At 39.4% G+C, this 22,645-nt stretch overlaps 3 protein-coding genes across 8 annotated transcripts; 1 reads left to right on the top strand and 2 right to left on the bottom strand.

Annotated features, from left to right (window-relative positions):
- Positions 1-224: 224 nt before the first annotated feature.
- Positions 225-7,965, top strand: kctd17 (potassium channel tetramerization domain containing 17). 6 transcript variants are annotated; one of them, XM_027006091.2, is made up of 7 exons: positions 225-668; positions 3,151-3,259; positions 3,380-3,471; positions 3,852-3,947; positions 4,364-4,489; positions 4,820-4,953; positions 5,715-7,965. In XM_027006091.2, the coding sequence occupies exons 1-6, from the start codon at positions 315-317 to the stop codon at positions 4,916-4,918; spliced, it is 876 nt and encodes a 291-aa protein (XP_026861892.1). In that variant the 5' UTR covers positions 225-314; the 3' UTR covers positions 4,919-4,953; positions 5,715-7,965. The 6 variants fall into 6 exon arrangements, with proteins under 6 accessions (XP_026861892.1, XP_026861890.1, XP_026861891.1 ...); XM_027006089.2 differs by having other exon boundaries at positions 3,852-3,995; XM_027006090.2 differs by having other exon boundaries at positions 3,849-3,947.
- Positions 7,632-16,816, bottom strand: si:ch73-139e5.4 (heat-stable enterotoxin receptor). The gene is made up of 27 exons (XM_027005983.2): positions 16,618-16,816; positions 15,992-16,104; positions 15,834-15,901; positions 15,347-15,562; positions 14,898-15,019; positions 14,692-14,791; positions 14,483-14,582; positions 14,208-14,349; positions 14,029-14,111; positions 13,709-13,829; positions 13,393-13,468; positions 13,169-13,271; positions 12,742-12,804; positions 12,593-12,664; positions 12,312-12,416; positions 12,122-12,208; positions 11,866-11,998; positions 11,605-11,742; positions 11,305-11,393; positions 11,087-11,178; positions 10,446-10,601; positions 10,103-10,295; positions 9,829-10,003; positions 9,515-9,613; positions 9,258-9,352; positions 9,034-9,110; positions 7,632-8,555 (listed from the first exon to the last, which is right to left on the bottom strand). The coding sequence occupies exons 1-27, from the start codon at positions 16,814-16,816 to the stop codon at positions 8,357-8,359; spliced, it is 3,216 nt and encodes a 1,071-aa protein (XP_026861784.2). The 3' UTR covers positions 7,632-8,356.
- A 1,845-nt stretch (positions 16,817-18,661) lies between these two features.
- On the bottom strand, positions 18,662-22,381 carry csdc2a (cold shock domain containing C2, RNA binding a). Its single transcript, XM_027006078.2, has 4 exons — positions 22,060-22,381; positions 21,230-21,449; positions 20,914-21,036; positions 18,662-20,767 (listed from the first exon to the last, which is right to left on the bottom strand). The coding sequence occupies exons 2-4, from the start codon at positions 21,403-21,405 to the stop codon at positions 20,605-20,607; spliced, it is 462 nt and encodes a 153-aa protein (XP_026861879.2). The 5' UTR covers positions 21,406-21,449; positions 22,060-22,381; the 3' UTR covers positions 18,662-20,604.
- Between the last annotated feature and the right edge of the window lie 264 nt (positions 22,382-22,645).

The following is a 22,645-nucleotide window of genomic DNA, read 5'->3' as shown; positions in this document are numbered from 1 at the left end:
TTAATTTAGGCTACTGTCAATATTTATGCATTACATCGAAGATTAATTATAATAAACCATAGGCCATAAGCAAATTCATTTTTCACTGAAAGAAAACCTAGAGTCGCCTGACTCTAATTAGTTTGACAGTAAAATATTGGCGAGTGGAGTCTGAGCGACAATGAGAGGCTGGTAGGCGGGGAAACGCGGGTCGTGGGACTAGTAGCTTAGGCAGCAGACGACGCCACGGGAAACAGAAGAGGAGCTGGCAGGAGGAGCTGCCGGTTGCAAAGATCCATTGACTATAAAAAAATATAATCTCAGTTTTACTTCTAATGGCTTCGGAGGAGAAACGAAAACCGGGACCTCGGGTTTTAACGGAAAGCGCTTCCCTTTCAACACACAGCAATCATAACAATAACAACAACAACAACAACAATAACAATAAAGACAGCGATGGAAATGAAGGAACAACGACGGCCACTTCTGCTTCCGTTGAATCGAGCGGTACAGAGAACATTATAGTAGGGAACGGCTCTGGAGTCAGTACAGCAGGCGGCAATAACGGAAAATGGGTCCGTCTGAATGTTGGTGGCACCGTGTTCCTAACGACGCGACAGACGCTACTGAAGGAACAGACTTCCTTTTTGTATCGACTGTGCCAGCAGCATGATTTGCATTCTGACACGGTAAGCTATGACCAGACGCAACCGATGCTATACGAGGTGGTGAGTCAGATAGGCACACGTGCTGTGGGAGTTAATAAATAGGGCCAGTTCGGGCCGTGTTTCAGTGTAATAGCGTTATGTAGCATTCCTCTTAACTGATTTGACGCCGTCCGTCTTGTGTTTTGCCAGCAGCTCCCATTTCCTTATGCAGAGGAATTATTTTTTCCTCCGTAATTTGTAATATGGTTGTTAAAGAATGTGAGTGGAATGGAAAATTAACACGAGCCTTCTATGCATAACCTTCATCTAGACCTTCATCTAGACAGTATCTCACACTGGGCCATGGACCTTCTGTGCCTTGCATTCACATTTGGAATTGTTCATTAAAAAGCCATTTTTAGTCTATGACTAGGATCAGTCTGTGCCCAGGAGAACAGCTGCCATCCTTTTACCCTTTACCCTTCAACATTTATATAATTCTCTTCTCTCCCCTCCTCCTCTGCACCATCTCTCAAACTCTTTCATGTGCCTTTTTATACAACCTCTTTATTACCCTCACTTTAGTTCCTTTCTATTGACTCCTCATCAAATTATTTTGTACTAATAGACCAGCTCTCACTTTGTGCTTATGCTTCAATATCCTGCACACTGTGCCATGCAATGACTGAAACCCCATAGCCATAATCAAAAAGGTTTCCCTTAGCACAATGTACAGACTTTGTTGTTCATCTCAGAATCCCTGTTGTAATTTCAGAGCTTCGTCTGCCCCTGTGATGGTGTGGACACAAACTGGCCATGTATCACTCTTATAATGAGATTAGAGGCATGGTACATTGGAGGCTGCCAGATCTCTGTCCTAAAATATCTATGGAGCACAGTCGGCTCAATTTTGGGTGCTGTTTTTTCCTCATTTCCAAATACTCAAGGATTGTTTTCTCCACCCGCTGAAGACAACTGAAAACATTTTATCTGTGTTCACATGGCTGTACAGAGAATATAGGTAATATGAAGGCTACAATACAATGTCATTAATAGTAATAGTTCTGGTCATTATACAATAGCAACTCTCACATTATATGAGATGTGGAGCTACTAACAGGGTCCATGCTGAACATTCTTATGGAAGAAAAGGAACCCACCATTGTTTTCTTTACCCTTTATGTAATGAATGAGTAATTTGAATTTTCAAATGCTAGGTTTCAACCCTCAACCCTCAAAGTCCCTCTGAGTTGCTGTATGAAGACATTTTGTGAGTGGGATGTAGTGCAGAAGATGCTATGATAGCCACCCACCACAACCAGGACCTGCATCTGACTCAACACACTGTGCTGAAAAAGCCTTTTTTCACACACACACTCTCTTCCCATTTTTAAGAGTGGGAAAATGACAAAGTGCATAGGCTGACAAAGAAAGGGTCTGGATGAGAACAGGAAATGCAGTGATATCCTGGGCCCCTGTTGATATAAACAAGCGCTTTGTTTGCCTACCATGTAGCTCCTATGGGATGCAGGTGGTTGGCTACAGGGAGTCGCTCTTCATATTTCCGTGTGCAATTGCAGAGAGCAAAAAAAATGAAAAAAAAACAAAACAGGACAAGCATTGACTCGTTGGCCACACGTCTCCTCTGGAATTACCCTTGTTTGAGGAAGTGTGAATGTAATATAAGGGCTCTTACTGTGCTAAATCTCTTACATACTGGAGTTGGAGCTCACCCACCAACTGTCTGAAACAAGGAGGGTCTCCTGTGCAAGTGTTGTCATGTCTGCTGTCAAGTCAAGTTGTGACCAGTGTGGTGGTGTCTGTTTTTTGTGTGGTTGTGGGATGGTTGCTAATCTATTACAGAAGTGTTTCAGTGCACTGACCTTGTTTGATCTTGTACTTTCATATGTTCACATGGTGAAAAGAAATGTCATTTGTGTATGTTGCTGTGGATTTGAACTGGATCTGTTTTGTCTTTTTCTGTGGGATTTCTTTTTAAAACTACAAAACTCCCTCATCCTCTTACAATCTATGTCCTCAGTGTGATCTCATTCTTGCTTTCTATGTCTCTCTCTCTGCTTGCTTTCAGCTCCACATGGGGCTGGGTTGTGTAATGTCCCCTGCACCCAGCATGATGTAAAAGAGAGCCCTAATCTCTGAGCTAAGAAAAAGCCAAGTGAAGTGAATATAACAGGCCCCAGGGGAGTCCCACTGAACTCTTAAGGTTAATTCATTGCAGGGAGCGGCCACTCAGCCATGGGAGGCAATGACAGTAAACGTGCCGTGGTGGCCTACAATTACAGCCTCACTGTATGCTCTTGGGTTTAAAATGACCTCTTTCACTCAGTCACGTTATGCATTCTCTGTAGCTATATGCTCTTCATCCTTTAATGGTTCCTCAGCGACACTGTTTACAAGCTTCCCTTCTCCAGGGTCTAGTATAATTAGATAAAGATGTTTAATGTGCCAGGCTAAATCCATGAGACTGCTGAAAACCTGACTAAGACTGAATCTTTGTCTCTAGGATGAAACTGGTGCCTATGTTATTGACAGAGATCCCACATATTTTGGTCCTATACTCAACTACCTTCGACATGGGAAACTGGTTTATAACAAAGAACTGGCTGAAGAAGGTATGTTTTGTATTATGGATATTTTCAAACTATTTCAATAAAGTACAGTTTGAAACATGAGCAAAACTGAGAAGGCATTTAGAGCACAATCATACTTTGGCACATTTGTTTATCACTTAGGTGTTTTGGAGGAGGCAGAGTTCTACAACATAACCCCACTGATAAAACTGATTAAAGAGAGGATTCTGGAACGAGACTCAAAAGCCTCTCAGGTAATGAATTATGTGTGTGTCACGCCAAATTAAACCCATATCTTGAGTGATTCTCATTTTTGACATGTCTTTGACCTGAGAATTTTATGAGGATTTTAGCTCCTTCAGATGAAATCCTTCAGATTTATAATACAGCTGTACAGCTCAGTATCTCATCACTCTTCTGTCTCTTGGGCAACAGTCCTCAATCTCCCTCCCACACTTTCTGCACTCTGCTCCGGGGTTTTACAAGTGCACCTTTCACTGCTGATTTCCATCTCTGCTAGTGGAGTTTTTTTTTTTGTTGTTGGTTTTTTTTTACATTTTGCCTTGATTTTTGCTAACCTCTTTCCTCTTTTGTCAGTCTCTATCCCTTTTTCTCTTTGTCACACCTACAGCAGGTACCCCCAAAGCATGTTTACAGGGTGCTGCAGTGCCAGGAGGAGGAACTGACCCAGATGGTGTCCACCATGTCGGACGGCTGGAAGTTTGAGCAGGTCAGCGTGCGTGCCTGCAGAAAGCCCCGCCCCGGACTGCTCTGGACTGTGGGTTGGACTGACACTGAGTTGACATCCTATCCCCTGCCCCCAGTGTGCCATTCTCTCACCAGAACTCAGAGCCAAGTGTCATATCCCATGGATCTGAAATGGCACCTGCATTTTATATGCTGCCAGGGTTACTAACTTAAGATTCCCATGAGCAATTGCAATAGGCATTCCTGTTACTGCATTTGTAAAATATGTCTATAAGGTGGCTGATCTGATCTAACCTGGACCAACTTAAGACTAATGATGTGTGTTCAAATAACTGCCAGTGTTTGATTCAGTCTGACCTTGATAAACACAACACCTTTGGGTCTTGAGTACCTGTTTATAGGAAGACCCTCTCTCCCCCTACCTCCTTTGTATTGTAGATGGTAAACATTGGCTCGTCCTATAGTTATGGCACAGAGGACCAAGCAGAATTCCTGTGTGTGGTGTCCAAAGAGCTGCAAACATCTGCTGGGGGCTTGGGCACTGAGCAGAGCCACAAAACTAAGGTTGGACCTTACTTCTCACAATCACTGTTGTGTTTCACCTGGTCACAGAGCCACAGTGCTGTGCTCTTCACAAACTGAATATCATTCCTGATATTATGGAGTCTCTGAATATCCTCTTAGTACATTTTGACTTTTTTTTTTATCACTGCCCCTTCCCATTCCATATCATATTAGTAATAGTATTTTTATATAAAAAAACTTTGGTGTCCATCTCTACATCTTTTTTGGTGATCATGCTCATTCCGTTTTTTTTTGTTTGTTTGTTTGTTTTTCTTTTCACCCCACTGTGTGGTTGCGGTTCTTTTTGTCTGTCACCCATTAAATGTCAAGACTTCAGAGACTCAAGAGGAGGAAGGAGCAAAGGAGGAGCAGGAACAGGAGGAGGACAGAGAGAGAAATGCCACCTCCAATGAGTCGCTTAGAGATTAAGGACACTTGTGTCATTGTTCCAATCACAGGAATGGGTGAGAACAAACGCTAGCTCTTTTCACAGTGGTAGATGTAGAAATTCCAACTGCTGGCCAAGAGGATGCTGGGGTGTTGTATTCCATTATATCAAACAGCATACATTGTTTGGCAAGGACAAGTTAAAATGTATATACTGTATATTGTTTTTGGTAATTTTTGCATGTTTACAAATATTGGTATCACTGGTGTATTTTATAAGAGCGATTAGTCTATTTTTTTAAACCATAGTTTTATACCCAAGCTACATTCTAAATTCACGGCTTCCAATATTGAGGTTCATAGTTCAGTTGATGTGTAGGTTCAACATGGAACCATTTTGAAGTGAAACAGCCTAGACAGCCTCTATTAAAAAATGTCCACGTATGTTTACACGCACAAAACAGTGCACACACTGCTACATATCTGTATTATTTATATTTTTACTTGCCTACAAGTCCACTGCATTAAAACCATACCATTGGTGGAGTGTTAACATAGCATAAATACAGTGCTAGTGGCCAGGGTTTGAGAACTGCTGTCTAAATAACAAAAGACTTGTCTTGTTCAGAACAGTCTCAGCACCATAAGATGCCATTTAGTCAACGTCATCCTCACCCACATCTCCATCTGGAGAAACATTTTTCCTTGTGCCAAAGTGTTTATTCCACTTACATATTCATTATTAATGGTGTGAAACAAGTGGAGTTAATTTTAACTGAATTGTTCATCGTAGAAAAGGCCTTTTGTTTGTTCTCACAATCTTTTTTCTGTTTCACAGCTTTTCCAGATTCATGGATCCCGGATGTAAAGTACACACATTTTTTATTCTGCATTTTGTCAAGATCCAGGTTCAGTTTTCTATTACCAGAATTACCATTTTGAATTACTGAATTGCCCCCCTTAGACATCAGTGGAGAAAACATTCACTTTACAACCAGCAGCAAAAAAGATGACAGTAAAAGAGTGAATTTGTTTATAAAGACAACTAAAAGTCTTAGAATTGGGGAGGTGTATGTGCAGAAAGTAATACTGCTTAAACAAATTACGTGCATACAACTTAGTAAACTGTAACCAAAGAGCAAGGTGATTGTGGTATAACTCAGAAGAAATCATTCTGGTGCACTGAAAACAGGGATAAAATATTCACCCTAGCTCTCATTGTTAGGGTGTCTGAGGTTTTGGCATTAGCTAGAATAACCGTGTCCTTTTTCATTAGTGATATAAAGACTCATGGGTATATTTAAAAAGCAAAAGTCTTAATTGATGAGTTGCACCATAGTCCTGTAGTTGACACTGTGGCTGTTTAAAGACTCTGCCATGTACTGTTTCTTCCTGCAAGCATGCATGCATCAACTGTGGGCTTGTAGCCAAGGCACCCTTTAGAGAGCAGAGGACATGTCTCCCAGTGTGACCCAGACCTAGCGCCAACAACTCATGGTAATGAGCGATAAGACCCGGCTGATGGTCCTTGGTGCCTGTCAAACACACTGAAACGTCATTAGGTGCCACCGGAATGCTGCCGTACTGTAATGTTGGGATTGGTTTATCTTGAAACGTTTATATTCAATCAAACTGCTATGATGTAAACGTTTACATGTAAACATAATTTGTCATTTGCAGTGGAGTCTGATCTTGTAGTAGGTCATGATATAAGGTGAGGCTTGGCTGTTTTGCATTCATTACATTCCCACGGTAGCTTTGTATCTTAGACAGAGGTTCCCATATACTTTACTTACTCCAAAGCAGAATGTGTCAATTAAATCATTAATTGACTAAAAATGACATGCTCTAGTATAACACAAGAGGAAAATAAGCCCCTTCTGCTTATTTCAGTGCCGTGCTAGTTTAAAAATAGCCTTCCTTTGGTATTTTTATGTACAGTGGCATATTGGTCTGCTATAACTGTGCTTTTTCATTCTGTAGCTTTGTATTCTTTAATTAAACAACATGCACAGAAACTAGAGCACATCAAGAGCCAATAGTCCATAGTGTGTTTCAGCATAAAATGTACTGTTTTAAATGAACATCTTCAGTCACTCTCAGTGTGGAGTTAAAACAGTTATTTGTAATCAAAATGATTTAGTGGGCCAATGCCTTAGTAGGCCAATCAGTTTTAGTTAGTATTGTGCCAAATGAAAATCCATCATGCTCTAAGTAGGGCACATTAATCTCCTATACAGAGACCAATCCAATTTTGTTCCACTAACAAACCTTTTATGCGAACACATAAATAACAAAATTTAGATACAACAGACATTTTCATTCCTGAATGAATTCACTGTGGTCTACTTAGACATAGGACACTTATGGATATCTTTGTACTTGTCTGTTTTTATCTTTCAGAAATTATGCTTTATGTGTTCTGGGTTTTGTTTTTATTTGTAGCAGAATTCTGAGTTAAACAAGCTGTATTTCTCTCCCCCATCAGCCTTATGAGGCTAAAGGAGCCTGTTTTGTTTACACCTTTGTTCAATGCGTAAGGACATGCTGAATGTTTTTGGTGTAATATAAGTTTAAAAACAGCTGTGGTTTATACGTCCACCAGGCCTAGTCACTCCAGGTCATGGAGTGATGGACTAAGTAGCCGCTGCTGTACTAGTTATTTTTATGTTTTCTTTCTGTAATTATGTCCTAGATCAGAAGTGAGAATAGCATCTGTTTTTCCTGTTTTAGTTTGCAGAACATTGAGTTGCTCTTTTTTTTTTTTTTTTTTTTTTTTTTTTAAACCAGTGGTAATTTAACAAAATATCTGTACTAGCTTCTTTGTTGCCAGGTCAAGATGTCATAAGTGTATATAAATGCGGAGCAGTTTAACACTAGGCATATTTCTCAACGTTCCAGAAGTCTTCATGTGATAAACAATCAAAATTTAGTCTTAACATTTGAAGCATAGTTCTTAAATGTGATATATAAACCAAAGAAATTTGGATCAGTGCATTTTCCAGGAATATTTTGTTAAGCATACAAAACAATGTGTGAGTAGCAGATGTCATAATATTCGAATAAATTTTGTTCCTTTTTCAAAAATATTAATTTGTATGTTAACCTAACTTGCTTTTCCAATTATGTGGCATAGACACATGAAAACCTAGCATTTACTAGTATACTGTAGATACCTCTACCTGTCTTTCACATTGGCTTCTACAGCTAAAACATACACAACAGCCATTAAAAAATACAAAATACAGTAAATGTCAAAAATGAACATTCTCACAATGTACAGTTTGGCCAGGTTTTTGGCTGCTAAGGAAAATAGCCTAGCCAAAGGAAAACATCAAACGATTACTACTCCAACAAACAATACTACTTTAAAGTATAACCTAACAGAATATTTAAATATAGCATGTACAATATTCTGTAGGAAATCTGTAGCAAGTTGTTTCACTGCATCAGCAACTGTTTGTGAGGGCTTAAAGAATGTTACAGGTATGTGTTAAGGTTGTCTACAGTAGCCAGGTGTAGGTATTCAGGCTGCTCTGGTCCTAACAGCTCAGAGTTTGCTCGCAACTTCCTCTGGCGTGTTGAAAGCGTTTTCCTCTTGCCCAGGTTTGGAGACCGCTGCTCTAGACAGCTCTTTATCATCTGGGCCTGGTCCTGCTGCAGACGCTGTAGGTTTTCTCTACCATAGCCAGTGGGAAAACACATAAATTCAACCTGTTGCCTTTTCAGTCCAACATCATAAGATTACCAGCCTGCCCTTTTTTTTTTAAAGCACTCTAAACGTAGAGGAGAGAAATCGACAGAACAGAGAACTGCACATATCTCCTGACCATATGCTGTTTGTTGTGGGCAACTGCAGAACACACTATGCATGGACCAGTAAATCTCCGGAGCACTACAAAATATGCAGTGTGTCTAATCAGCAAATTACATTCTAAACATATAGAGAGTGTGTGTGTTTACAACCTCTTTGAAACTCACCAGTTCATTGTCTGGTCTGTTTTTGCAATGCTAAACAGTAAGTAATTATATAGAATATATTTCAGTTTAACATACAATGTCTAGCCAGCTTGACTGCAGGCCAGTTGAAACCCACATACACATATATATTCAATATGTATGAATAATGAATAAAGGAGAAAAGGTGGCCCACTCACACTGCAGGGGGTGTAGGCAGGTTGTAGGCTTGCCACGTGACTCCTGTTAACCAGTATGTTGTCTCTTTGCCTTTACCCTAAAGATCACCAATAGGTGCACAAATGTAATCAGAGCGATGGTCACCTCTTAGTGTTAACAGAGGAAATGGGTTTCCTGGAGTTGTATTCATTTATGTCTTTATCTGCGGATAGCCATAAATTACTTTTAAAAAAACATTACAGACCTTTAAATATGTCTCTCCTCGCTTCTCATATTCAAACTTGCAGTCAGTACGTTTGAGAATGTCGATAGTCGACTGACTCACATGGATTCTCAAGGCTGGGTCAAATATGGATATGGAAGGCAGTCATTAAATCTTAGTAAATCTGTCAAACAGTCCTTCGTGGAACTGATGAAAATAAACCATTCTGGAAGCTTAAGGAAAACAAATACAATACAGGTAACAGCAACTGCATTAGTAATGGTGTGCTTGATGCTTACGTAATCCTGTGGACTCCATGCGAGAAGCTGTGTTCACTGTATCTCCAAAGAGACAGTATCTGGGCATCTTAACTCCTACCACACCTGCAGCACAAGGGCCTTTGCAGACACACAGAAGAATTTATGGACAGAAACTCACTTCATATGTCAGAGCAGCAAACTGCATGATCAACATACAAATGAATGTAGTAACATATGTCAAAACATTCATCTTTAATATGTAACACAGGAGCCATTAGTATTACTAAGAGGCATGTTGTATGTAAGTGGCCATGAATAGAAGGCCATGGGTGGGCGGGGTGTCTGGACAGTACCTGAGTGTACGCCTATACGGATCCATACAGGCAGACCCGGTAGGTGTCGCAACTCAAATGTTCTCATGAAACCCAGGATGTCCAGTGCCATGTGACAAATGTCCATTGCATGTCTGTTGCCGTTCCGCCGTGGCAACCCCGAGGCAACCATGTAGGCATCACCAATGGTCTCTACCTAAGATGGATGAAGACAAAGACATGAGGTCATAGTATGTTCAAAACTCAAAAACCAATTCTGCCCAGACACTGTGCAATCACTGTGGTGCACAGGAACCTTGTAGACATCATGGTGGTCGAGGATGCTGTCGAAGTGCTTGTAGATGTCGTTGAGCATGTCCACCACCTCCATGGGCGTGCTGTAGTGGCAAAGAGTGGTGAAACCTACGATGTCACTGAAGTAGATGGTGACCTCTTCAAAGAACTCAGGCTCCACCCTGCCCGTCTCCTTCAAAGACCGCACCACTGGCCTGAGATACATGGGCAGATACAGAATAAAGAATGTATCTCCAATGTACTAAGTAGTACTAGTACTACTAACAGCGGCAGGGGAGAATTACGATTTCCCAAACTGAATGTATCGAGCAGGATCTGTGGAACCGTGTTATGTTGAGACTAACCCAGGAAGAAGCATGAAGTTGAGATTGTCTGCTCTGTCTCTTTCTGCCTTGTACAGGGCAGTGCGCTCTTCCACCAGGTGCTCAAGGTTACGTGAATACATCTGTAGCCGGCGAATCAGATTGCCCATGTAGCTCTCATTGGCCTGGTTGTGCAGACTTTTAGCAATAAGTGAAAGAAAAAGTGTCTGTGAAAGAACAATACTTCAATATCTCTTTTATGACAAAACATGTTTTGATTGTCATGGTGCCCCCACCCCCTACAGCTACCAGCATACGGTGGCACACGTAGACTTGTGTTTATGTTGTACTTATGTTTCACATTTTGTTTCTGTTTGTCCGCACCTCCCTCAGGTGGTGGGTATTAAATATATTAAACATCAGTAGTCACACCACCGGGGGGTTATTATTATGTTAACTCTGTTTAGCCCTGTATAGTTTTATGACCATTGTCGATCATTGTTATATTATGTGGCTTCTTTTTTTGTAGTTTGTGCATTTTTATGGTTTCATTTCATTGATTTCATTAAACATGTCAGCTGGAGACTTGCACCTCTGCTTCCTCCTTTTTTGCCTGCACATGACATTGACATTTATGATGTTTATTTTCTTTTAGAGTTTATGAATGGAAAAAAAAAAGTCACCTGACAATCTTTCCCAAAGTGCTTTCAATCTTTTTGAAGTCTGGTCTTCTCTCAGGGTCCTCATCCCAGCAGTTTCTAATTAGTGTGTACACCTGGAACTGTTAGTCAACACAAGCCATATTGTCTTTGACGGTTGCTCTGTCAACTGTTAAAGCTACATTTATTAGAAACATCTGAGGAATAACAAATGTTTTTGCACGTGTGCTTATACACTTTACCTCTAGTTCTTTTTGACTAGCAGTTTCAAAGTTTAGATCAGGTCTGAAGTAGGGCATCATTCTGGGATATTCCACACGGTCCAGCTTTTCTTTTGAAGAAAAAGGGTAATGTTATATCACAAATAAGAACTGCCTGGCATAAATAAAATTTCTCCTCTGCCTAGGTAATTGTCAAAAGATAATCCAACTATCAATTTACTAGCCTCACTGAGCATGAATATGACATGGACAGTAAATCTGATGTTCACCAGCAGGGGTCACTATGTGTATATTTTTGAGCTGGAAAGCATACGAGCTCACCTGCTTGGTCAGAAACGGTCTTGGTATAAAAAGTGCATTTTCTCAGAATGATTTCTTGAGCGATTATGGAAAAACTGTAGACATCTCCCTTCTGAGAGATCCCCTCCTTCCGTAAGTGTTCTGGGGCAGTCCACAGATCTGAAAAAGCGAAAGATTCAATACAGACTATACAAAGAGATCAATTACATTCATATCAGTTCTATAATTTAGAAAGACGTAAGATTCTGGTCAATATAAAATCAGAGGTATTAGAGACCTTACCTTTGTCTGGGCTGAGAAAAGTATTAAAACCAAAGCCAGTTATTTTCACCACCATACGATTGTCAATGACACATGTAGTGGATTTCAGGTGACCATGGACTTCAATTTTGCTTGAGTGGAGATATGACATGCCCTCCAGTGCAGGAAGGCAAATGAAATGACACCGTACAAAGACCCCATGTTACTAAGTATAACAATGTAATGTCAAAACCCTTTAAGAAATCTAAAAACTCAGAAAGCGTTTTAGGTGAAATACCTTCGCAATGTCATACATTACAGATATTTTGAACTCCCAGTCCATGAAGGTCTCCTCTGGGTAAGAGATCTTATCATCAAGCACATACTGGAAGAACATGGAAAGGCAGTGTTTTACACAAGCTATATGTGTAAATATGAGGTAAACATGTTCAGCTGTGAGGTCAAGATGTGAGTGGTGGTATACACACCCTCAAGGATCCCCGCTCTCCATACTCAAACACTCCAAGAGCCTCATGCTCAATCTTGACTGTGCCATAGAATTTTATCAGGTTGTAATAATCAATTTGCAACAACTGAAATGAAAGTTTAAAAGCTTTTTTGTCACATGCCCAAGAAATAAAACATTTTAAGAAAACATGCCTCAAGAAATGGGAAATGCAGTATTCATGGTTTCATTTATTTAAATTTGAATAACAATGCACAAATCATGACGTAAGACATAAAGGGAATAACAGGTGAATTTTCTTACTGCGTTAAGCTCAATTCTCTGTTTTTCACTGAAGTAGCCATCAGAGTGCTTCAGCCTTTTAAGGATGACAGTCTATAATCACAGACAGTTTAGATGAATGATTTTTACACTACAATGGTGGAAGAGACACAGGAAGAATCGCAAAGTACCTTTTTATCATAGCGTGCACAACGAATCATGTTACTTTTATCTTTCCAGGCATCTTCATCAATCTGAATGACCAGAACAATGCAGTTAATAAATGTTTGACTGTAGACTACTAACTTTCTGTATAAGTCTGATTATATGTGTTCCGAGTGAATATTTCTTGTCAACAAAATTATTGGCATGGAATCAACTTGAAATACAAAACAAAAAGCTTTCAAAACACAAATTTGGTGGATTTTTAAAAAAAGATGACATGCACTGTTTATGTAAGGTAAGTGGGGAATAGGGAACAAAATGTAATAAATCTGATTTTCATAGTGACATGTCCTATTGTGATCTGACAGCCCGAGCAGATGAAGAGTAAATGAATCAGGGTACAATGGGATTTGAAAGCATAAGGCCTAAACCATGGCAGGTGACCCACATCACCTTTAGAGACACCATATTCCTCTTACTGGACTCCACAGGAGTGATTAGCTCTGTGGAGATGTGTGACCATCGTTTCTGTTTATGGCGATATGACCTGTTTTGCCTGATAAAATAAAAGGTATGCAATTGTGTGGTTTGAACACAACACAACAAACAGTTGAAAGACTATATAATGTGACAACAGGCAGGAGCTGAGGTTATTAAATCAAGTCTGACATTCTCACCAATAAAAGATGAACGCGATTGAGGCAATCAATCCCACTGCCGTGGAGCCCAGTGCTATGAGAGTGATATCTAAACCTGAATATAATGACACAGTGAGTCACACATGACTTTCTAAGTGTCTGCAAATGGTAGTCATATGAATTGTGCCATTTTTTAAAAAGTGGTAAAGTTAAACTGTAAGAGAATTTCTCTGATTCAGTACTCTGCATTTTACACTGCCTTATTTTATGAGTACTGAATATGATGCTTGCAGTGTTCGACAGTTTTAAATACTATAAGCCTCTAAAGTTAGAAGAGAGGTGAGCACCATAGTACCTTTACCCTCCGTAAGGGGTCGATCCTGGGGGAGGCGATTGTTAACCCAGATGAATGTGGGATAAGGGTCGACTTGCACTGTTTGATTAAGGGTGGTGTTGAACTCATACAGAACTCTGTACTGTAGAGCAGAAAGGAGCAATTAGGTTTTTATAGTTGATAGCACAAATTAATTGCACCCTTTTGCCAAGAAACTATGTGTACTCACTGTTACTGAGAAGAGTAAAGAAGAGACATGAATTTATAGCTGCTTTACAAATTTTGGCAATTTGTTTGATATGACAAAACAATCTGCTGCAGGAGTGAGATTTATTACCTACCTCATTGTTGGCATTGGTGTAAATCAGTGAGAATACCACATCTCTATCACCATGCTCATCTAACTCATAATCCCCTGCAATACCTGTGACCATAAACACATAAGAATCAAATAAACAAATGAACATTCTGGTGGCTTTAATGAGAAAATGACACTGAACTTGTTTCGCATTCTCATCACCATTAAAGGAAATATCCCTGAAGTAGTTTATGTTGACAGCATCAATGTCACTGAGTTCTGAGGTGGGAGTGCCCCAAATGGTCCTCATCACCTGGCCAAACAACAGTACTCCGTCATGATAGGCTGCAATATAGTCGTTCATCTGCAGACCACAGGACAGAAGGAACAAACATGAGCCAAACAATAGGAGGAGTGGATGTGGAAAACAAAACAAACAAACAAACACAAACCAACACACAATTGTGGGTGGAATGAAAGTGTTAAATGCCCCTGACAGTGTTGTTCGAGCTGATGTTGTAGGTCCTTCTGTTGGGCATGGTCAGCACCAGGACGTTTCTCATAGCAGGACTGGAGGCCTCATTGTAATATCTGTCACTGTGCGAGATATGTGGCATTGTTCACGAGTTAACATTCTGTGAACAAAGTGCGGTTGTAGAAGATTTACAAATAAAAGCAAATGAGTTGACCTGGGTGGATGACCAACCTGTACAGGTCAATCAGGAGAAATGTAGTGTGAGTATCAGAATCCATGGATCCGTTCTTCAAATCCATAATGTCCTCAGGAGTTCCACATAAGATGAACACTGTGGATGAAGCCCATTTTAACATTTGGATACAACATTGGGCTAATGAAATATCAAAGAAAAGGCATGACCTCACTTCCCCAAACAAAACAAACGTCCATCTTACAGTTACTTTTCATGTCTTTGCTTTTTAGCAGATTGCTGAGGTCTGTTTCTTTCCGTAGGAACACTTGCTTTTCAATTTCAGATGCAAAGGGGCCTGGATCAGCCTCAAGGGCATTCATGTACCTACAGGTTAAAAAGAAGTATATCCCAGAAAACACAATAAGCAGGTAATAAACACAGTATGCACTGCACTTTCCTAGGTAATGTAACCCATTGGCAGGCAAACATTCCCCTACACTTTACATTTACCTGACACTTTTATCCAAAGCAACTTACAATTATGACTGAGTACAACTTGAGCAATTGAGGGTGAAGGGTCTTGCTCAAGGGACTTAGCAGTGGTGGAGCTTGAAGCAGCAACCTTCTCATTACAAGTAAAGTACCTTAACCACTCAGCTACCACTGGCCAGTTTCAATTAACTCATGCAAAGAATATATTAGGTGACCAACCAGAAGCAATCCTCTGTGAGATTAGTTTTCTTGTAGATGTATGTAGTTCTCCATGGAGGCTTAAGATCATCTTTAAACTTCCAAAAGTTGATGAAGAAGCTGGCAACCTTGCGAGCTGGAGGCAGTAAGCGTGTCAGGTTGGCCTTGTAGTCGCAAGACAGGCCAAAGCTTCCTGCTGAGATGATGGGCATGTTGAGCTTCAGACCAATCTCAATACTGCCAGAGATCAGGCACAACACACATGGGAACACAACCAGAATAAAATTGCATGTTATTTTGTAGGCAGAACAGGATTGGCAAATTGTCAAAAGTATTTATACCAATTTTAAACAATGTAATAAGGCAAGGCATAGAGAAAGGAGCCAAGACACAAACCAGGACAAAGTGTTTTAGCAGGATTGCTACCTGAATACTTTTCCATTGAGGGTAAAGCCTTGGATATATGGCACATGGATTAACCAAAGCAAAATGGAAAGGTCTAACTCACTCTACCAGTTGGAAGGTTGCAAGAGTGCAGGTTGGCCCTAGGAGAGCACAGCCCATTGTCCCTGAATCCTATAAGAGAAAATCACCAATAAGATTTAATGTGGTGGCAACTGCATTGAACGTGTGTTATAGTTGGTGGGATTCAAGACCAACATTCACCTGAAGGTCTTTAAGCGTCTCAACACCTTCACAGCTGCTACTGGTGCAGCCTTTGTTTCTGTAATAAAGGGTTTTAAACCCATGGTAGCTTGCAGTCAGACTGTGGTTCACACCTACAATCAAACACTAGTTAATGTTAAAAAGCAACCTTTTGTGACTACAGAAATATTGTGTTTAGCCTCTCAAATTGCAGGCTTATTATTTAGTTCTTAATCTTAAAGCATAGTTATTCAGTAACTACAGTGAAATGCTCAGTAACTACAAGGAAACTAATATGAAAAGTTTCTAACAAATTACAAGACTGAGCAATGAAATCCTGTGTGTTTAACAGAAAACTTAAAAGAGCTATATTTAAGCATTATATAGTTTAGATACCATGATTACTATATGGAGTATCCTTTAGTATATGTCATTTATGGTCAGTTTGAGTAAGGTGCTCTGAGAATATTTAAAACTCTGCTAATAACACAATGCAAAAAGTAGATTGCGGATTAATTGTCCAGTATTTTTTAAACCTATAGGAAGAGAAAGAGAAAGAGAGAGAGAGAGAGAGAGAGAGAAAGAGAGAGAGAGAGAGAGAGAGAGAGAGAGAGAGAGAGAGAGAGAGAGAGAGAGAGAGATTTTACCATTGTTGAAGTTGATTTCAGCATCGATTTTAATAGCTTTCATCACTTCAGGCTTTACTAAATTCATACTCCAGGGTGACACACCGTCTTCCAACAAGACTACGTTCATCATGTATTCCCCTTTGAGGCAAGACGGGGCCAGGAAATTATTTCCAGTTGGAAAAATCCACAAGAGGAAAAAAAAAACCGAGTTGCTCATCATTTACTACATCTGTTAACACTCACTGTTATCCAAGTGCTGATGAATCCACTTAATAATCTCTTTAGTAGTGAACAGCCACACGTTTGCCGATTGTAGCCCGAGTGGATATTAATTATCAAGTTACTATCATAAAGAGCCAAAGTCACGTAAAAAGATAAACGTGAATACATTAAGTTTTTTTTTAAAAAAACATAATCTCTTCAACGGCAGTCTATACAATGCTAGTTCGGCAAGATCCTTATTGTTTACCCTAGCCTGACAAATTTATAATTTTGCATATTCCAATGACGAGAAGACGAACGACGTAGAATGTGTTTAAAGCCGATATGGGTCAGACACCTCCCTGCTCTCAGGATTATTACTTGTTACCTTTGCGTTAATGAACAACCCATGTCGTCACACCGAGTAGGCCTAATCTGCCATCAAATAGGCAATGGGTTTAGTCGATTGATGTGAAAGATCGACTATATAAACGTTTATACGAGTTAATCCCTCCCTGTGTGGGTTAGTTGTTCAGAAATCGATTTTTATTATTTTATATGGAAAGTGATGTGTCTATATTACCAAGTAAGCATAGTCACCCTCTGGGAAAAGACTGATGAGAAAGATTTGCCAAAACATATTGGGTAGTACATTGGTTACACCTTTTTATACATAGCATACAAATTTTAAGAGACCATAAGGAATCTGACAAATTAACATAAATAAAATTTTCACGTAGTCTATAGACACCATCAGGTGATCCTTGGTGTTCCTCCACCAGGTCTGTAATGTAAACATTTTCAGCTCCTGCTTGTTTTAGGTGCTTTTTTATATATATACCCTTAAAGTGTTTTTTCAGATTGTGGTCAACCCTCTGAAGCTTCTATATTTTTCTCTTTGCGGTAGAATTTGATGGCTATGTTTACATCCTGGCTGGTGTTCTTGATTTGGTTTGGACAGACTTGCTTTACTGTCACATCTAGAATCAATGCTGGAGCTTTTGTTAGTTTTCCTGTGTATGAGTTAATGATACAGCAATACACATTGCTGGACAAGAAAAAAAAAATCAGCAAAGGAGTTTCAAATGATGAATGATGCCCCCACCCTCCCAAAGAGAGCATTGCAAAGGTTGAGCACAACAGAGAACATATTCCACAATGTGCTTTTAGTAATTTACAATTAAAAGAGATGGGTTTTGACTCCACTACATTTGTCTAACAATAAGCTTTTTAAATATGAGTGAACTGAGAGGAAACCCTCTGATGATTACAATTAGAGTCCAATTAATGAGTAGATGTTGAGTAATTAAGTCAGGTTTTTTGGACAGAACATTAAAAAATATATCTTTGAATATTTAAAAAAAATATTTTAAACAGTGCTGTCGCAAAAATATGCACCTACATACTTGAGAAAAGATTAACTGAAGTGCATACTTGAATGCTTGGCATCCACTTTTAACTGAGTAATATTACACTATATATTACACATATATGCACAAGTTATATGCAAAGGGAAGGATTTATGTACTTCTCCCAAGCCAAGTGCTATGTATAAAAAGAGCCACGGTTTCTATATGGTTCACCCAGTATAGCTATAAATGCCCTCATATTAACGCAGACATTCTGTACTTTAACCTTGAAATCTCACTTCAAATCCACTGTGCTGGAGTACTGAGCCAAAAAACATAAGATAACGTAAACCATGTCACTGTCCAAATATATCAAGACTGCACTGTATGGTCTTCCATCAACATAACAGAAAAAATGCAAAAATATGCCACTCAAAAATTGGCAGCACTTTGTTCAATGTAATAGCACTGATTTTGTTCTGCTCCAGTCTGTGTAAACATACATCCAGTGAGGAATCAGTTTATTATACATTAGAATCACAAACATGAGACGTACAGGATATTCTGGTCGACGGGATCTATCAGTAAGAGTACTTCCTGAGTAAAAATTCTAACATTCTAACATGCAAAAATGTTCTAGTCTCTTTTTTCTTCGAATCAAGCTATCACCATATATGTGCACTGCACACAAGCTTCCTTCGGTTTGTCAGATTAATGTTTAAAAGAGTTAGGGGAAGTGGGAAGCACAATGACAATGAGCTTTTTAGTTTCCCAGAGCACACGGTCTTGTTTAAAGTGTAATAAAGCTTCATGGCTTGCTACTCCAGTGTCAAGAGAATCATTGTGTGCAGTAGCTCTCATTGGAAGGACTATCAGATCTGATTTGGGACTGGGTGACAACGTGTATCTGGTTAACTCATTTTATTTGTGGACATGTTTTAGCACTAACACTGACAGAAGTAAATTATAGCAGTTGTATAATACTATCCAGCGGGCAGTGGTTGCTTTTCTTGAATTGAAATGATCACATAAACTGGTGACATTTATAGTACTCAGGATGATGTGAACATGTTTTATTGTTTTTCACTTTCAGTGCAAACAGATTGCACTTTGAACCCTTTTAACTGTTATTTAATGGCGTGGACACATTAGATTGCTCACACTCTAGCAAGGAAATAAAGGAGTTTGAAGCCCTAACATGAGGTTTGCCCTCAGGCTTTGGGCATTAAACATAATGCAACTAATCTGTTGCTACTAAACCCCAACGAGTTATTAAGGAAAAACTTGGAATGACAGTAATATAATGCTTAATCTACAGCTTCCTAGATCAGGATGCAAATCTTTTTCTATCTACTCATTTTAAATTGTACATCACACACACTTGTAACTCTGTATGTGATCTTTTAAAGGTTGTTGTTTTTTTTTGTTTTTTTACATTTTTTAAATTTCTTCCATGTTGCACAAATCCTTCCTTTCATTTTCTAATAAGCACGTTTTTCTTTTGTACTGATGTGTATTTTATGAGTGAAGTAATTTTAAAGTGGACTCCTCAGCTGTTAAATCATATAAAGTTTTTTTTTTAATTTGCCTTGAAATGAGCAGTTATAGGAATTTCTGAACCAAAGCTCTTCAAATCTGAGTTCTCAAAATGCATACTATCAGTATAATAATGTAAATTATTAGTTCCCTGGGAGCACCTCTATACTTACTAAATATGTAAAATATAGTAAATATGTAAGTCACTTTGGACACTTACATCTGCCAAATACTGTACATGTAAATGCAGTCACAGACACAAGGACAATGTCTGACAGACTAATGTCAAAAATAAGCATCTCTTTGTGAGAAGTCTGAGGTTTGTGATCGTTTCCAGGGTTCTTAATAAAGAATGGGTTCCCACTGTCAAGATTTTAGGTTATGCAAAACTACTTTTAACTATTACTATTCATCTATGGACCCCTGTTTAAATTTTGGTTATCCAGTAGTGTGTGAAATGTAAGCGTTACTCTAAGTGCATGTAATTACCAAAATCTCTGTTATGTTGAAACAAATAAAATAAATACAGAAATAAATGACATCCATAAAGACGGAGACAATAATAACCTAAGGGACACTTTTAGTCATTGTGTGTTGTGGCCCTTTCAAACTTCATTTGACCTTGCTAAACTGACTCCAGTAAATGCCAAGCAATCCTCCCATTAAAAGTTGCTTTTACCACACATTTGTCGAGCTAAAAAACACAAGTTACACAACACCAGTTCCCATCCCATCCATAACCTACTTAGATATAACACATTTCAAACTCATTAAGTCACTGTCCTCATTAGCTCTCTTTTAGATGTTTATTTAAACCCTTTTAGTTATCTTTTGTTCCACATGCCTCCACCCTCTCCTATGTCAGAACCCTTCCAGCCCAAATGTCCGTTCTTCATACTGTCAGCACTACCAATCTGAGCTAGGAGCTGATTATTTGTCCAGACCAGGTCTCATGCTTGGTCCCCGGTGTAAGGCTGGTGATGACCACCTCTACAGCCTGGAGCTTCAGGTTCTTGGGAGGAACAGGACACACTTTGTAGGTCACCTCATCTCCTTCTACTGGTACATATTCACCCTCAATGCTGATGAGTGAGATAATGCACAACATTAAAATTATTGCACAACATTAAAAATTCAGTAACTAAGTAAGTAACTTATGCACTGCGATACATGTACTGTTCTGTTGTTCACTACATTACCTCTAGCTCTGCTAAGCAATCACACTTACTCTGAGATGTGAACAAAAATGTCTTCTCCCCCGTTAGAAGGGCGGATAAAACCATGTCCCTGGGACCTGGAAAAATTCTTGCAGACTCCCTTGAAAACCTGTCCAGACCTGGCCCTCACAGTACTTAACAAGGGTGGAGACAATACACCAGAAAAGAGAATATATAAATGCATAATGAAAAAAAGGCAAAGCAAAGTTCTCCCTCACAGAATACACAAGCAACACACACTCCAGTATTTTGGATGCTATGATGAGATGTATTCATACATACAATAAGCCATTTTCCAAAGTATGCTGCAACTTGCTCTGGACTTACGCGGAATAGGTGCGATTGCGGCGAGTGGGAAGTGGACTTGGTGGCTCCCCGGACTGTGGTGGTTTTCTCTCCCAAACACGACTGCCCTCTCTCAGGAAGGGGAAAGACAGGGAGAGAGGAGTGTGGGGACAGTGCAGTGGAGGTTCGGATGAGGATGAGGTATCTGAATCAGCCATCACTTAGAGCAATTAACCCCCTCTGAACCCACAGGCTTCTGGGGCTGGAGACAAACCAGAAAAGCCACAAAAGAGTTCCAACAGTAGTTTGATGGTCAGCTTCAACAGAATATTCGATGCTAAGCTGTGGTTTTGAAGATGGTTTTATTTGTTAACAAGCTGGAAAAATATATTTTAAAAACCCAATACTTAACACTAGGAACATGAAGATCATTCTTTAATTAAAATAATTAGCTAGCTTTTGTCACATTAAATCGATTAAACGTCTTGTGGACTACAGCAGGTACAATAAGGGTAGGAGAAACAAGCAGTCTTCTTGTGACTTGAGATGCTCATCATCATCCGTTTGGTACAGTGTGATTTATTTGCCCAAGTAACGTTATTGTCGTAATGGCTAGCGAGCATGTTAATATTGCATAATTTTGACAGAAACCATGCCTCGTTTAAACGAGCCACACAAACGACCACTTCATAGCCACCATAAACTGCGGCAAACAGCGAGGAACAGTTCCTCGCTCCACTCACCCTGTAAATTTGACCGCCTTATAAAACAACCAGATTTTATTAATGATAACCGTATTTGGAGACGGCTATCTTAAGCTACGCGACAGCTCCGCTACACATCGAATAAAAACGTTCAAAGGCTGCTCTTACCGTATCTGTTTTGCGTCTGTGGGTGTAATGGGCCTATTTTTAGTTAACGCTAGCAGCGTTACATTGCAATAAGGCAATCAATCATGCAGTTCCTGTGTCCGAAGCAGTCCTTGTTCTCCACGGCCTGTCGAGTCTGTTGTTTGTTAACCAAACACCACGTAACCTAACAGAGCCTACCGAGCGAGGTGCTGGAAAAGGAGGTGGAGGACCATAGGGTTGATGGATGTTTTGATGTTTTATCTAGAACAAATACCCTTAAAATCATTCAGCCTTCACAACTGTAATGAAAGCCATGTACATTCTTATGACAAGGATCCGTATTATCTAGATGAATCACTGATGAACAGGAGTCTGACACTATACATTATGCTTATATTGCTTCGTCTATGCATAAGAAAAAAATAGTAACGCGTTTATGAGCCAAAAAAATGTTATACCCTAATGCCAATAAATAAGTTTTACTAATTTTCAAACAATGCTAGTTGAAAAACAAGACAATGTCTTTTCACTTTCACATTAAAATGACCCAGAATATGAGTATGAGAGTAATCCTAACAGACTCCAATGAACCATGAGACATTAAGTC

This window comes from Electrophorus electricus, chromosome 14 (assembly GCF_013358815.1).
Source record: "Electrophorus electricus isolate fEleEle1 chromosome 14, fEleEle1.pri, whole genome shotgun sequence".
NCBI lineage: Eukaryota > Metazoa > Chordata > Actinopteri > Gymnotiformes > Gymnotidae > Electrophorus > Electrophorus electricus.
Note: the sequence above shows the minus strand (reverse complement) of the source record. Positions and strands in the feature narration are given on the sequence as shown.

Excerpts from the sequence above, each read along its gene's own strand:
- si:ch73-139e5.4 (XM_027005983.2), bottom strand. The coding sequence starts at position 16,816 with ATGAGCAACTCGGTTTTTTTTTTCCTCTTGTGGATTTTTCCAACTGGA. Across the intron at positions 12,665-12,741 it reads GTGCACGCTATGATAAAAAG|ACTGTCATCCTTAAAAGGCT; the intron begins GTACTTTGCGAT and ends CTGTGATTATAG. Across the intron at positions 12,209-12,311 it reads GAGAGCGGGGATCCTTGAGG|TATGTGCTTGATGATAAGAT; the intron begins GTGTGTATACCA and ends ATGTTCTTCCAG.
- csdc2a (XM_027006078.2), bottom strand. The coding sequence starts at position 21,405 with ATGGCTGATTCAGATACCTCATCCTCATCCGAACCTCCACTGCACTGT. Across the intron at positions 21,037-21,229 it reads CGCAATCGCACCTATTCCGC|TACTGTGAGGGCCAGGTCTG; the intron begins GTAAGTCCAGAG and ends ACCCTTGTTAAG. Across the intron at positions 20,768-20,913 it reads ATTTTTGTTCACATCTCAGA|CATTGAGGGTGAATATGTAC; the intron begins GTAAGTGTGATT and ends CTCACTCATCAG.
- kctd17 (XM_027006087.2), top strand. The coding sequence starts at position 315 with ATGGCTTCGGAGGAGAAACGAAAACCGGGACCTCGGGTTTTAACGGAA. Across the intron at positions 3,472-3,848 it reads GAGACTCAAAAGCCTCTCAG|CAGGTACCCCCAAAGCATGT; the intron begins GTAATGAATTAT and ends TCACACCTACAG. Across the intron at positions 4,490-4,819 it reads AGCAGAGCCACAAAACTAAG|ACTTCAGAGACTCAAGAGGA; the intron begins GTTGGACCTTAC and ends TTAAATGTCAAG.